A 14,304-nucleotide genomic window follows, 5' to 3' on the forward strand; every position below is an offset into this window, starting at 1 on the left:
ATCAGCAGAATAAATCGGGACAAGACATCAAATCTGAAAAATAAAATTAGCACATTTGACCAAATAACTAATTTGATATCAACTCAAATTATAAAAATATTTGGATCCTATAAATACAAAAGTGTTAAAATGATATACAGATGAAACAACCTAAATTAAAAATTCAAATTATAGTATACTCATATAATTATAAAAAATAATATAATTTCAAATATTATTATCCATACATTGTAAATAAAAATACAAAATCACAAAACAGTATATTTGTTGACTAAAGTAAATTATATGAACAATAAGGGCATATTAACTATATAATAAAGCAATAAATATACATAATATATTTATGTAAAACTATAGTACATTTAAAAAATATAAAACATATTAGTTACATATATAGATAATATAATAAATAATTATATTATGCATTTTTAAACAAAACTATAGCTTTGGGGTGTACCGTGTGTGAATATCTAGTTCTTCATAATTTCCAAGCAATTCCTCCCTCTATAATCTTTAAAGCTATAGACCGAGAGATCATCAACACCACCATTACTAGAAGACATCGGAAGAACTTCAAAAAGCTTTTCAGTCTTTGGGTCCGATGATGTCTGATTAAGTATCTCAAGCTGGCTTGCTGAGCTTCTCTTTGCTTCCTTGTTTTTAATTTTTTTTTTGCCAATGAACCAATCTTTTGGTAACCTCTTATGTAAATCCAAACTCCTTTTCTATTTCCTTGAGACATTATTTTGTGTGTGAGGCTTGACAAGCTTTCTTTTCCAAAATTTATCGTAAAAGTCATGGGAGGTATATTAAGACCGAAGTACAATATATGTATAAACAATCCAATAAAAGTAAAATTTGATGAACTTACTCGGATCATACAACATACTTAGGGGGAAGAGAGTCATACTACAATGTAGTACAATTAGACCGGAAGAGTCATGCTTACCACATTTTTAAATCTTACCAAAGAAAAGAGAGTCAAACATTGATTCATTTAAACATTAAACTCATATAAAGTTTCATTTGGTTTATAGGTTCACCTTGGAGCGGAACTTGAGAACACAACTTGTGTCTTCTTCCCAAATCAGCTCCAACATGATCGATTCATTCGCCTTCACACAGTTAGCTTGGAGGAATCCTTTCCAGCCTCCTACCATTCTTAGTCTTTTACTTTTGTCGTCCTCCAAATGCAGTTTTGTGGACCACTTCTTACCTTGTTTATCCAACAGAGTCATTTTAGTTTCTTTATCGATGTCATTCATCCTTGTGAAGGGTCTTGGAAGACGCTGCAACACAGATTCAACACAAAAGATTCATATTTGATAGACAGTATAACAAAGACAATACTTCTTTGGAGTGATGAAACTAACCAGTACAGAAGCTGAGACGTTGTAAGGTGTAAGAGTTAATGTCACAAATCTGTTTTTCGATGGTGCAGATGAAGCTGTCCATCTCAATCTACGCTTCTTTTCATTTCTTCTTAAGCATTCCTGTGAGATTTTCTCGTCATGGCTACTCTCTTCATCGCTTTCCTGATCTCTCGAAAGAGACTCTACTTTGTTAGCTTCTGAGCTCTCTTCATCTTCTCCCTCGTTGGGGATCAAACGTAGAGTAAGAAGAGTTCCTCTTTTTTTGATCAGTTTGAAAGTTACTATACTTCCAGCACTAAGGCCATTGGCACGACAGAAAATTTTCCATCCACGTTTGATGAAAAAAGTTCCGCACCAGTTCTTTCGTCTCAAATCTAGAGTCCATGATCTTCCCTTTTGGTTCATCAGAATCATCTCTCCACGTTTTGTATATATTCCATTTTCCCTCATAAACTTCATTGGAAGATACTGAAAAAATCATAACAATATACAACATGAACGTTATCTGATTCAGAGTCAAAGAGTTTTTATTTTGGTTCAAATAGAGAGAGAAGAATATACCATTGTGTCATAACGTAGCGACGAAGGCGCAATACTAGCCACAAAACAAGAGTTATCTAGTGAAGAGGACTCTGTGTCTCTTCTTGGACTCTTCTTCATTTTCCTCTGCCTTTGAATCTTCCCTGAAAAAGAAACGAATGAAACCAAGCAAATATGTGCACATTTCTTGAATGTCAAGTGTCATGGTTAAAGATAGAGATCAGACAGAACACAACTCACTGATGTTGCTATCTTCATCGCTCTCCGGTTCTGTGGAAAGAGACACATCATTAGCTTCTTCTTTTTGCTCTTTAGGTAACAAACGTAGAACACGAGTTCCTCTTCTTTGGATCATTTTGAAAGTGACGGTATCTCCACTTTTAAGTCCATTGGCATGACAAAAATTGATCCAACCTCCTCTGATATAAATCGTTCCGCATGATGGCTTTTGTTTCATTTTTAAAGTCCATGATCTGCCCTTTTCATTCATCAGAACAATCTCTCCAGATCCAGTGACTACACCATTTTCCCTCACAAAAGCCTTTGGAAAAAGCTGAAGAAAAACATTACAATAAATTCAGACCCTAGAATGAGAGTTTCCTTTTGGTGTTCCGATGAAGATCGAGAACAATACCAATGAGTCATAACGTAGACTCGAAGGCGCGACGTTAGCTACAAAACAAGAGTCTTCTTCATTTTCCTCATTTGGACTTTTCTTCTCCTTCTTCTCTGGAAAAAGAAGAGAATATTAAGTGTTAAATAGTCAAACTGGTTCTCTATACCAACAGATCCATATGAACACAGAGTCAGAGTTACAGAGAGAACAGAACACAACTCACCGAGGTTGCTCTCCTCTTCTAAACAAGAACCATATTGAATCTCACAACAACTAGGTCCCAATAGTGTCACATGGAAAGCCAAGTCTCTCTCTTGTCTGAAAATAACAATGTCGCCGATTCGAAGATCATGTGCAAGAGCGAACTCTTTCCAACCATCAGTGAGTCTTTGGCCATCTAACTTCACATTCCAGATTATCTTGGACGCGTCTGATCTTAGCTTTGCCGTCTTCTTCTGCTCATCTCTTCCTTTTATATACTTCACGAAGAAGGCTACAGGAATTGTCTGAACCAACATGCAAATACAAAACCAGACTCATCTTTCTCAATTAGCTTCTCAGAGAGACAGACACAATATAGAAAAAATGGTATAGAGACGGGGAGAGAGAGAGTACCAGGTGCCTCTGAAATCCGGGAAGAAGAGGCTTGAAGAAATGTTTATTTGCCATCCCTAAAATCTTGCGAACCCTAATAAATCTCCCAAAGTCTACGGCACAGTTTCTTGGAGGAATGAATTGTAACAACAATTCCAACTTGAAGACGATAGTTTATTTTAGTGTTCTTGGAACTCTGACAGCATTTACAACCATTGTCACTGAAGAAGACTCTTCGATGACTTTTTTTAGGTAGATGTCTTTAATATGAATATTTATTGTGAACCTTTTTAAAAAACAATTATATCCATATACACTAAAGTTTAGTTCTTAGAATCGATTTTGGTTAAACAGTCCGGTTCGGTCTGGAAGAATTTTCTACATTGAATATTGATTTTTTTTTTGCTTGGTGTGTTTTTTAAACTGTTTTGGCATAAACGACACTTGCTCCTGCATCTATAGTATGAAGATTAAGCTATGAAATATGAATCATACAAGTTATGTAACATCAACGCTGATTGTGCTGGGAACCAGCACGTTGTTGGAAACCAGGAGCTTAAAACGACACGATGTGTTAACAAGAATAGTCCCAGATCGCTTGAATCCAAAATAATGACTATGACCAGTGGAGTATAAATAAAGAAGTAGATGCTTCGTTCAAATTACTTACCTGGACGGGGTCAACTCGTGATCATGAAGACGAGTGGCCTAGGCTAGTGACCACATTGCACATAACGTTGGGGTGCTTAGCCTAAGGTCTTCCCATGAGGAAGGGCCTGCGTCATTATTTGTGGCAGAGGGGGTTTGCGTTCGCGCAGCCCCTACCATTCATTATTGTTCTCAAAATTTCTATTACTATTCTCAGCAACAAAATTTGTAAACCTATTTTAGAACCCAATTAACCAATTTTTTTGTATATGCCGTTACATGTTTAACATTCCTAACTGGCCATTTTTGTATTTAGCCTCTCTAGAGAACAAAACTTAAGTACCGGAGTTGTATCTTGTACATAACTGAACTCCAAAGTAAAACACTGTCCTAACTTCACGCCATTAGCCTCACAAAAGCCTTCCCAACCATTCCCCAAAGAAACAATTCCATCTCTTGTCAACAGATATGCTGACCATTCAATTCCGCTTTCACTCAAAAGAGTTATCTTCCCAAGTCTGTTGATACCATTAGCCTTCATGAATTGACTTGGAAGAATCTGCAAAAGATTTGAACAAACATATTTTCTTATTTACCGAAACAAAAACTAACTCAAATCTGAAACAAGAATAGTTTGACAAAGTTACCAGTTTACAGGATTTGACATCTTCATGTGTGAGTGTTAATGTCACCAATCGGTTATCTATTGTTGGGGATGAATCTGAGGAAATGGACTCTTCCTCGTTAGCTTTTGAACTGCTATACTTTGCCCTCAACAGACTAAGCATAGGGGTTTTGTCATCCCATATTAACTCCATCTTAAAGGGTTCGCCTATCTTTATGTCATTTGCGTCAGCAAATTCTTTCCAACCTTTTCCCAAAGTCATTGTTCCTTTGTTGTCTCGTTGAACGTTTGTCAGCCACTTTGTACCATCTGTACCCACCAGATATATCGTTCCAGGCTTGTCAATATCATTCTACCTCGCAAATTGCGCTGAAAGAACCTGATCAACGATTTGATCAAAGGATAATAAAACTAATACCCTCTTGTTATGTGATAAAACAAGTAAGAGTTAAAGCAAAGATAAACTTACCAGTCTACACTTTTTGACACCAGAAGATGTAATTTTTAATGTCACAAATTGTTTTTGGCTCGATGGAGGACAATCTTCTTGCTCGCTGTCACTAATAGATTCTGCATCACACAAACTAAGCACCGGAGTTGTGTCTTCGCATATCAACTTGAGCGTGAAGCTTGACTTTAAGTTGTTCTCTTTAACAAAATCTTTCCAACCCTTTCTCATTTTCATTGTTCCTTTGTTGTCTAGTATTAGTTTAGTCAGCCACTTTTTACCATCTTTACCCAATAGATACATCTCCCCAGGCTTGATGCCATTTTCCCTCAAGAATGGCTTTGGAAGACACTGTAAATATTTCGAAGGAAAGGAAGAAAACATGTGTCAAAACAAACAAGGGCAGAATCAAGACTTGTTTTTTCATAAACTTACCAGTTTTTCAAGTCTGATATAATCCGGTGGAAGTGTAAATGTTATGAATCGCTTATGACGCGACGAGTATGATGAATATGATGAAAACTTCCGTTCTGAAGCATCCTTCTTTTTTTCTGTCAATGACTCCGGTGAGCTGCACTCGTCTTCACTACCTTCCCCTGCTATGTTCTCTTCCTTACTGCTATGTTTTGTAGCAACAGATTCTCTCTTGCTAGCTTCTGAACAGTCTCTTTGCCTTCTATCACTAGTGGACTCTGTAGGGGAGAAACTGAGCACAGGTGTTTCCTCGTTTCTCACTAGTTGAAACATAAAGAAACCTCCTGCTTTTTGACCGTTTTCATCGCAGAAATTTCTCCAACCTCGGCTTATATATGAAGTATCAGACGATTCGTTGAACCTCAGATCTAATAGCCATGATCTTTCCCCTCCGTCTGTTAAAACAATCTCGCGGCATTTTCTTGTGAAGTGTAGTGGAAGATACTGCAAGCAACAGATTAATACACAAGACTCCGATTAATTTACTTACTTTGTATATCATAGTCACTTTCAGAATTTCTTCATGACTCTTTCTTTAGTTTCTTGGCTAACCAGCATACCAATAATATATAGCAATTGTGAACAAACAGTTTCTTTAATTTCATGACTCTATATTCATGGAAGTAGGAGTAATAGGCAACTAGAACAAATCAAACTAAACAGAATCGAAACGAAATTCAGATAAACCTTGCTGAAGTTGCCTATTACTCCTACTTCAGCAAGGTTTCTCCCACACCAAAGTAAACAAAGATGAACCAAATCCAACTTGAAGCTAAAATACATACGGTTATTAACCTAAAACGTTTTATCAAACTGAACCAAAACAAAAAAACTGAAGTTAACTTTTGATTTTGCTTCCAAACAAAACTAGACTACACACCTAAATGCCCAACACTAGAAACAGCCCTTTGTTTAAACTAGAAACAGCCCTTTTGTTTAGTGAGTAACTAAACCAATTAGTATGATATGAAGGTCAATGCAAGAGTAAAGTAAATCACCAGTGTATCTGAGCGTAGATTCGAAGCCGTGACAAGAGCGACAAAACATGAGTTGTCTGATGAAGATGAAGATGAAGATGAAGAAACTACATCTGCTTCCGCTTCTTGAATGTTCTTCGCTTTCTTCTTCCTGGGAATCTCTGTATCAGAGAAACATCCTACATATTGAAAACCATGGATGCATTTACAGTAACACAATAGAGTACAGAAGAACTAAAAATTTACCTATGCTATCCTCATCATCATCAAGAACATCTCCATGGTTTGCTGAAAAGTCTACTTGTGTTCTTGGATGCAAACGCTTTTTCAACAAATCTTTACCTAATTTAGCAAACAGTTCTTCTCTTACTAACACATCTTTGAACACTAATCTCCAAACACAGAATCAGAATTCAGAACAAGACTTAGTTTACCCTTATAGTCTTGAATCTCCGAGTAATTAGGTCCTAAATCCGAAATATGGAACACCAAATCACCTACATATCTAACAACAACAGCATCACCGATCTGAAACTCATGAGCCAACGCAAACTCTTCCCAGCCACCACCAGTAATACTTCGACCAGACAACTTCACCTTCCAAGTTTTGTCAGAAACATCCGATTTAAGCTCAGCGACGCTTCTTCTTCCTTCCACATACTTTGAGAAGAAGTCTTCAGGAATCGTCTGCAACAACCCAAAGAAATTGACCAAAACAGAACAAAGAAATCTCTGAAGTAGCTTGGTCAAAAGAGAAAGAGATAGTTTACATACGAGTTGTGTGTGAAAGCCACAAGCAAGTGTGTGGAAGAACTGCGGGTGAACTCTTGATTTCGCCATTGTTGAATTGAAGAAGCAACTTCTTCAAGAGCAGAGAAACAAAAAAAAAACCCTAGAAGCTTTCTTAAGTAACAAACCTCTCCTTTTTTCTAACGGAGTTTCGACAGTGGCACAATTTGTAAATCAAGTGAAAAGGCATAGGCATGTTTGTCTTTTTAGAATAATTTTAAAATTGATACTAAATAACACAGAGACAGCACTGCTCATGGTTACTCCTGAAGAATCTCCGATTACTGATTAATTCTCTCTGTCTCTCGCTCCGTCAGCGTTTCCGATTTGATCGTCAAAGCTTCACTTCACCATCTCTCACCAGATAGATCGAGCCTAAGTTCTATTGGATGGATTTTTAAGTGATATAGGTCAGATAGACCACAAAACAGTCCAACAAGGAGGAGGCCCATTGAAGAAGCCCAGAACACTCTCAAGTGAAGACAAATACTGTACCTGCAACTCCCCTGCTCCATAACCAATTCAGTGTCTTGCAGGATAAGGATGGTGACTAGCTCTCTCCACAGCTGTCACAATGACTCATCCTATTCTAGATTGTTCCTTAAGGATGGTGACTAGCTCTCTCCACAGCTGTCACAATGACTCATCCTATTCTAGATTGTTCCTTCTGCCTCTATATAAGACAATGTACCCTAAGACCATATGCATCAAGTGATTATAATAAAACAGTAAAGTTATCCCAAAGTTCTCTCTTTATTATCAGGATTTGCGCCTATAAAATCTCTAAAAACATAGCAATGCAATAGAAATCTGTGTAGTGCGTAATGCATAACAGCATAAGGACAAAATGTAAAAGTAAAAAAATAAAAAAAATGGAAAAAGAGGAAAAAACGTGAATTTTCAAATTGTCATTTAAATTTCAAAAGTTTTCGTTGACTTCTCTATAAAATAGAGAAGTTTCAATAAAATTAGCTAATTATTTGAAAAAGTTTAAGTTTTTTTCTTGCATTTTTCACTGTTGAAGATTTGTTTTGACATTTTTCCCAATAAATAAGCAATGGAGAGCTTGATGTTAAAAAAAAAAAGAAGCAATGGAGTTGGTACTTTCGGTACTATAGTGTTTCAAATCAATTGCTACAAACAGATGAAGTAGCAACTATAGAGCAAAAGACTCGAGACATTTTCATAATAAAACTCAAATTTGGTCTCTAGGTCTAGGGTGTCAACACAAAGTACATAAACTGGTACTTTAAATCCTAAAATTTAACAATAATCTAGAGCTGGCCAATCATCCGGATAAAATTTCGACATAAGAACAATACGGATGATGTCTTAGTAAGTAATATATATATAGCCTAAGAATTTAAGGAACTAATGGACAAATCTAAACGTTTCTCACAATCCTATTCTGTTTACCTAAAGCCAAACAAACGTTTAAGTTATCTTTTCCTAATTAATTTTTCTTTTGTGTTTAGTCTACGGAGAAGAGAACTTAAGTACCGGAGTTGTATATTGTTTATTGATGAACTCCAAAGTAAAAGGCTCTCCTAACTGCACGCCATTAGCCTCACAAAAGCCTTTCCAACCACAGCCTAAAGCGACAGTTCCATCACTTGTCAACAGATATCCTGACCATTCCATTCCGTTTTCACTCAAAAGAGTTATCTTCCCAAGTCTGTTGATACCATTAGCCTTCATGAATTGACTTGGAAGAATCTGCAGAAGATTTGAACAAACACATCTCTCATTACCAATTTATAGTTCAAGACAGAAACCAACTCAAATCTGAAACACGAATAGTTTGATGAAGTTACCAGTTTACTGGCCTTAACATCTTCAGGTGTGAGTGCTAATGTCACGAGTCTGTTTTCGATTGTTGGGGATGAATCTCTGTTTTTAGGTTCTGAGAAAATCGACTCTTCCTTGTTAGATTTTGAACTGCTAAACTCTTTGCGTAACAGACTGAGCATGGGAGTTGTGTCATCCCGTATTAATTCCATCGTAAAGGAGTCGCCTTGCTTGAAGTCATTTGCTTTAGCAAACTCTTTCCAGCCTTCTCCCAAACTCATTTTACCTATGCTGTCTCGCTGAAGCTTTGTCAGCCACTTTGTACCATCCGTATCCAACAGATATATCGTTCCAGGCTTGTTAATATTATTATCCCTCGCAAATTGTGCTGAAAGAACCTGGACAATGATTTGAAAGGAGAATATAAAAGAAATACCTCCTTGTTATGTGACAAAACAAGTAAGAGTTAAAGCAAGAAAAAGTTATCTGCGAAATAAGAAATGTTTGATAAACGTACCAGTCTACATTTTTTGACACTAGAAGGTGTAATTGTAAATGTAACTAATTGTTTTTGGCTCGATTGATTCCTCTCTCTATCCACTGACCTCCTCTCCTCTTTGCTGTTGTCATGTTTGATGTTCTTGTCTTTGTTGATTTTTTTACAGGTGCTAGGTTCGATGGGAAGAGACTTTTTCTGGTTTGTTGCTTCTCTACCAATGCTACATTCTGTAGGACACAAGCTGAACACAGGAGTTTGCTCTTCCCAAAGCAATTTGAGCGTGAAGGTGTCACCTGTCTTTAAGCCATTATCTTTAACAAAATCTTTCCAGCCTTTTCCAAAAGCCAACCTTCCACTTGTCTTGTCTAATAACAAATTCGTCTGGTGCTTTATACCGTCTTTTCCCAACAAAATAACGATCCCAGGCTTGATATCATTCATCCTCGTGAATATCATTGAGAGACGCTGTTGAAGATCTCAGTTAAGAAAAAAAGTTTGTCAAAACCAATTCAAGGACAATAAACTAACAACCACTGAAACTAGAGGCGTTTGATAAACTTACCAATACACTCCTTTCGACACTGTAAGGTGTAATTGTTAGTGTCACAAATTGCTTTCGGCTTGATGGAGTTGAATCTCTCCATTTCAGATGACTCTTCTTTTTCTCCCGCGACATGCTCTTCTCGTTATTCTCAATAGCTTTTAAAAACTCTTCTAGCTCTCTGTCATTGTTAGATTCTGCACAGCACAAACTAAGCACAGGAATTGTTTCTTCCCATATCAACTTGAGTGTGAAGCCCGACTCTAAGCCGTTTGCTTTAACAAAATCTTTCCAACCCTTTCCCAAAGCCATTGTTCCTTTACTGTCCAGTAGAAGATTTGTCAACCACTTTCTACCATCTTTATCCAAAAGATATATCTCCCCAGGCTTATTGATGCCATTCTCCCTCACGAAGGGTGCTGGAAGATTCTGTAGATATTTGACAGAAGCTGAGTAAACATGAGTCAAAACTAATAAAGGGCAGAATCAAGAACTGTTTTTGATAACCTTACCAGTTTTCTAATTTTGACATAATCCGGTGGTAGTGTAAATCTTATGAATCGCTTATGACATGGCGAATATGATGAATATGGTGAACCTCTTGGTTTCAGAATATACTTCCTTTTTTCTATATCCATCAATGACTCCGGTGAGCTGCAGTCGTCTTTACTGCCCTCCTCTGCTATGTTCTCTTCCTCACTACTAAGTTTTGTGGCAACAGATTTCTCTCTTGCTAGCTTCCGAACAGTCTCTTTGCCTTCTATCACTAATGGATTCTGTAGGAAAGAAACTGAGCACAGGCGTTTCCTCGTTACCCACTAGTTGAAACATAAAGCATCCTCCAGCTTTTTGACCATTTTCATCACAGAAAATTCTCCATCCTCGGCTTATGTAGAAAGTATCAGATGATTCGTTGAACCCCAGATCCAATGCCCATGATCTTTCCTTCCCATCTGTTAAAACAATCTCACGGCATTTTCTCGAAAGACAATTTGAGCTTGTGAAATGAAGTGGAAGATACTGCAAGCACCAAAATAACACAAGACTTGGATTAATTTACTTAGGGGCTGCTTTGTATATCACAGGCATTTTCAGAATTTCCTCATGACTCTTTGTTTAGGTTCATGATAAACCAACTTAACAATCATGTAGCAAACGTGAACAAACATTTTTCTTTAGTTACATGATTCTATATGGCATGAAAATAGTTGTCATAGGCACTTAGAGCAACTTGAACCAGTCAAAAAATAAAACCAAATCAGCCCAAACAAAACCAAAACAAAATTGCTGCGACGTTTCTCCCACAAGAAACTAGACAAAGATGGACTATATCCAACTTGAAGCTAAAAGAAATACATACAGTTACCTAAGATGTTTTACCAAACTTAGTAAGGACAAAATTGAAGTTAACTTATGATTTTGCTTCTACAGTTTTTCTCCCAAACCAAAGTAGACTACACTTAAAATGGTGGTTGATTTGAACCACAATATGCAAAAACAATTAGTATGATGTTGAGGTCAATGCAGGAGTAAAGTAAATACCAGTTTATCTGTCCTTAGATTCAAAGCCGTGACAAGTGCCACAAAACACGAGTTGTCGTCGGCTGATGAAGAAGACGAAACTTCTTCTGCTCCTTCACTATTTTTCCTCGCTCTCTTCTCTCTAGGAAGCTCTTAATCCAAAACATCCCACATGTTAAACCCTCAAAATACTATTTCAGTCTTACTGGACTCATACAATCTAACAGCATCCAAAAGAGAAGTGAAGTTACCTTCATCATCAACATCTCCATTGTTTGATGAAAACTCTACTTGATGCAAGCGCTTTTTCAACAAATGTTTACCTGATTTAGCAAATTAACAGTTCTTTTCTTTACTAACAAACACAAATCTCCAAAAACACAGAACAAAGACTAAGTTTTACCCTCATCATTGTATTGAATCTCCGAGTGATTAGGTCCTAAATCAGAAACATGAAACACACTATCCCCAACATATCTAACAAGGACAACATCTCCGATTCGAAAATAATTAGCCACCGTAAACTCCTTCCAGCCGTCAGTAAATCTCCGAACAGACATCTTCACTTGCCAGGTTCTATCCGAAACGTCCGATTTCACCTCCGCGACGCTTCTTCCTTCAACATACTTTGAGAAGAAGTCTTCAGGAATCGTCTACAACAACACAATCAAACAATGGTTTAAACAGAAGAAATAAAAATCGTAGAGAAAAGAGAGAAGAAGAAGAACAGAGATAGTTACGAAGTGAGTGTGAAAGCCAGGAACAAGTGTATGGAAGAATTGCGGATGATGAACCCTTGATGTCGTCGCCATTGTTGAAGAAGCTCAGAAAGAAACAAAACCCTTGAAAATATTTTTTTTTCTGTTCAAGTATTTAACAACTTTTTTTTTATTTATTTTGAGGCAAAAAATTAGTTTGTTCTGTTAGTGATGAATTTGTGTGGGAGAATCGGAATCTCCATTGATCCTCTCATTCTCTCTCTCTCTCTCTGTCTGGCTTCGTTTTTTCGTTTTCCCGGCGAAATCGTAAAAGCTTCTCGATCTCTCAACAGATCGATTGGGCCAAAGTATATTAGAAATGGGCCTATTGAATTCTTTACTGGTCCAATCTATTATGATCTGATGACCATAATCGGTACGGTATTTCGTTTTTGGTCATCGATTTTTGATTTTTTCTTCAATTATGTTCGGTTCGGTATTTTGATTTTTTTTTTTTGTTTTTCAATTATGTTCGGTTTGGTATTTTGATTTTGGTCAATATATAAGCAAAACAAAAAAAATAGTCTGATTGCTAGATAATTTCCAGAATGTTAAGTAGAGCTTTTTAAAAAATAAAAAATAGTTCTTAAATAATATGGCATTCAAATCCTAATCAGTCAAGTAAACATCTATAGTTACATATCTTTTTTTAAAAAACAAGATAAATTTGACAACAACTCCGAACACTAATATAAATTCTAATAGAAGACGGAGGACGCCGAGAAATTTTCATATCTCCATTTTATATATTAACGCAGAGTTTTTTTTAAATATAAAATTGTTCGTAATAATATGGCTCCCAAATCTTAATCAGTTAAGTAAACACATATTAAAAGTAAATAAACAAGATAACTTTGAAAACAACTCCAAACAATAATATAAATCCTAACAGAGGAAAAAGACGGCGACGAGTAATCTCTCTATCTCCTTACTTTGAAAACAACTCCAAACACATAACTTAATTATTTCTTTCTATTGCCAAAAAAAAAAAAAAAAAAAGCTATGCCGATCGAAGAAGAAGAGGTGTCTAAAGATGTAGAGGCTGCAGAAACATTACTGATTATGAAAAGCTCAAAGCCAACGAGGGAAGAGTATCAGAGACTTCGGTTATGTATGCTTAATCATGCGGAGTGGAGAATGTCTTTTCGAAGAAACGAAAGCTCGAGCTCGACGACGATTGCTACTGGTTCTTCTACCGTCATGGAGCCTATGCATAAAGAAGAAGACCTTAATGACACTAGAAACTTACATAATCTCCCTCCTATGTTTCCTCTCAGAGAACGGCAATCTAAGAAGGCAAAAGGCAGTACAAAACCTTTTTAAGTTTCCCAAGGTAAGAAACCCGACGCCAGAGTGGCTGATCAGGTTGATGAGAGAAAAGAAAGATGGAGACGAGGAAGACAATTCAAAGAAGATCATAGATAAAGAATTGACCGATACGGATGTGATTGCAAACAACAATCGTCTCTCGTTACCTGTCAGTGAGATTGTGGAGTTGGATTTCTTGAACCCCGCGGAAGAATTTATCATTGAAAATGATGCCAATAAGCCTCGTAAAGTAGGAGTAAACGCGATACTCTTGGCTACTTATCGAAATGAAGTTAAGGAATATATCATGAGATTGAAATTATGGATGATGGGGGACTGTCCTGTATACAATTTGGTTACAAAGTGGAATCAAGTGGTTAAAGATTTGAGTCTAGAGAGTGAAGATCAGATCAGCGTCTGGTCTTTCCGCTCTGAAGACCAACTCTATTTCGTTATCGTTCCTTTTCTCCGCCAAGTGATTCTGGGACGATAAGACTTCTTTTGTTAGTGAACACATAATGATGACTTGCCTCACAAGGAAGCTTGGGTTATTTCTTCTCTAAGGAGTTTTTAGGTTTTTTTTTTAAATTAATTTACTGTTAATGGAATTTTTAAGGTTTTTAATGTGGTTTTTTTTGGATTTGTTGGTTGATTATTAGGTTTTTTTTAGTAGTGTTGATTATTAGTTTTTTTTTATAATGTGGGTGCTTAATGGATTTTTGGGTTCTTCTAACGTTTTTGTTTTTTTCTTTTAATTATATGTGTTTATTGGTTTGTTAATGTTACGCAATTCTACTACTAAGAT

General features: G+C 36.5%; 3 protein-coding genes, 1 non-coding gene and 2 pseudogenes across 5 annotated transcripts; 2 read left to right on the plus strand and 4 right to left on the minus strand.

Moving 5' to 3' along the window:
• Positions 1-830: 830 nt before the first annotated feature.
• On the minus strand, positions 831-3,405 carry LOC104752104 (B3 domain-containing protein REM14-like). The gene is made up of 7 exons (XM_010474171.3): positions 3,145-3,405; positions 2,753-3,035; positions 2,548-2,642; positions 2,154-2,466; positions 1,935-2,056; positions 1,374-1,841; positions 831-1,289 (listed from the first exon to the last, which is right to left on the minus strand). The coding sequence occupies exons 1-7, from the start codon at positions 3,196-3,198 to the stop codon at positions 1,032-1,034; spliced, it is 1,593 nt and encodes a 530-aa protein (XP_010472473.2). The 5' UTR covers positions 3,199-3,405; the 3' UTR covers positions 831-1,031.
• A 380-nt stretch (positions 3,406-3,785) lies between these two features.
• On the plus strand, positions 3,786-3,947 carry LOC147925977 (U1 spliceosomal RNA). Its single transcript, XR_015585574.1, has one exon. It is a non-coding gene; the product is annotated as a U1 spliceosomal RNA (small nuclear RNA).
• A 49-nt stretch (positions 3,948-3,996) lies between these two features.
• LOC104752105 (B3 domain-containing protein REM13) lies at positions 3,997-7,657 on the minus strand. Of its 2 annotated transcripts, XM_087491188.1 has the most exons (9): positions 7,580-7,657; positions 7,070-7,466; positions 6,730-6,982; positions 6,542-6,637; positions 6,317-6,456; positions 5,280-5,762; positions 4,866-5,195; positions 4,419-4,775; positions 3,997-4,330 (listed from the first exon to the last, which is right to left on the minus strand). In XM_087491188.1, exons 2-8 carry the CDS (start codon positions 7,133-7,135, stop codon positions 4,749-4,751), a joined length of 1,395 nt encoding a protein of 464 aa, XP_087347314.1. In that variant the 5' UTR covers positions 7,136-7,466; positions 7,580-7,657; the 3' UTR covers positions 3,997-4,330; positions 4,419-4,748. The 2 variants fall into 2 exon arrangements, with proteins under 2 accessions (XP_087347314.1, XP_010472475.1); XM_010474173.3 differs by lacking the exon at positions 7,580-7,657 and having other exon boundaries at positions 7,070-7,534.
• LOC104753963 (B3 domain-containing protein REM13 pseudogene) lies at positions 4,064-4,658 on the minus strand (annotated as a pseudogene).
• Positions 7,658-8,245: 588 nt separating the features above from the next.
• On the minus strand, positions 8,246-12,449 carry LOC104752106 (B3 domain-containing protein REM13). The gene is given in 10 exon segments (XM_087491186.1): positions 8,246-8,800; positions 8,899-9,270; positions 9,390-9,836; positions 9,934-10,341; positions 10,425-10,634; positions 10,636-10,932; positions 11,455-11,585; positions 11,685-11,756; positions 11,837-12,086; positions 12,174-12,449. Coding segments are annotated over 10 exon segments (2,499 nt in total). The 5' UTR covers positions 12,246-12,449; the 3' UTR covers positions 8,246-8,560.
• A 744-nt stretch (positions 12,450-13,193) lies between these two features.
• Positions 13,194-13,992, plus strand: LOC104753964 (B3 domain-containing protein At2g24670 pseudogene; annotated as a pseudogene).
• The last annotated feature ends 312 nt before the right edge of the window (positions 13,993-14,304 follow it).

This window comes from Camelina sativa, chromosome 16 (assembly GCF_030686135.1).
Source record: "Camelina sativa cultivar CO46 ecotype springtype chromosome 16, ASM3068613v1".
Taxonomy (NCBI): Eukaryota; Viridiplantae; Streptophyta; class Magnoliopsida; order Brassicales; family Brassicaceae; genus Camelina; species Camelina sativa.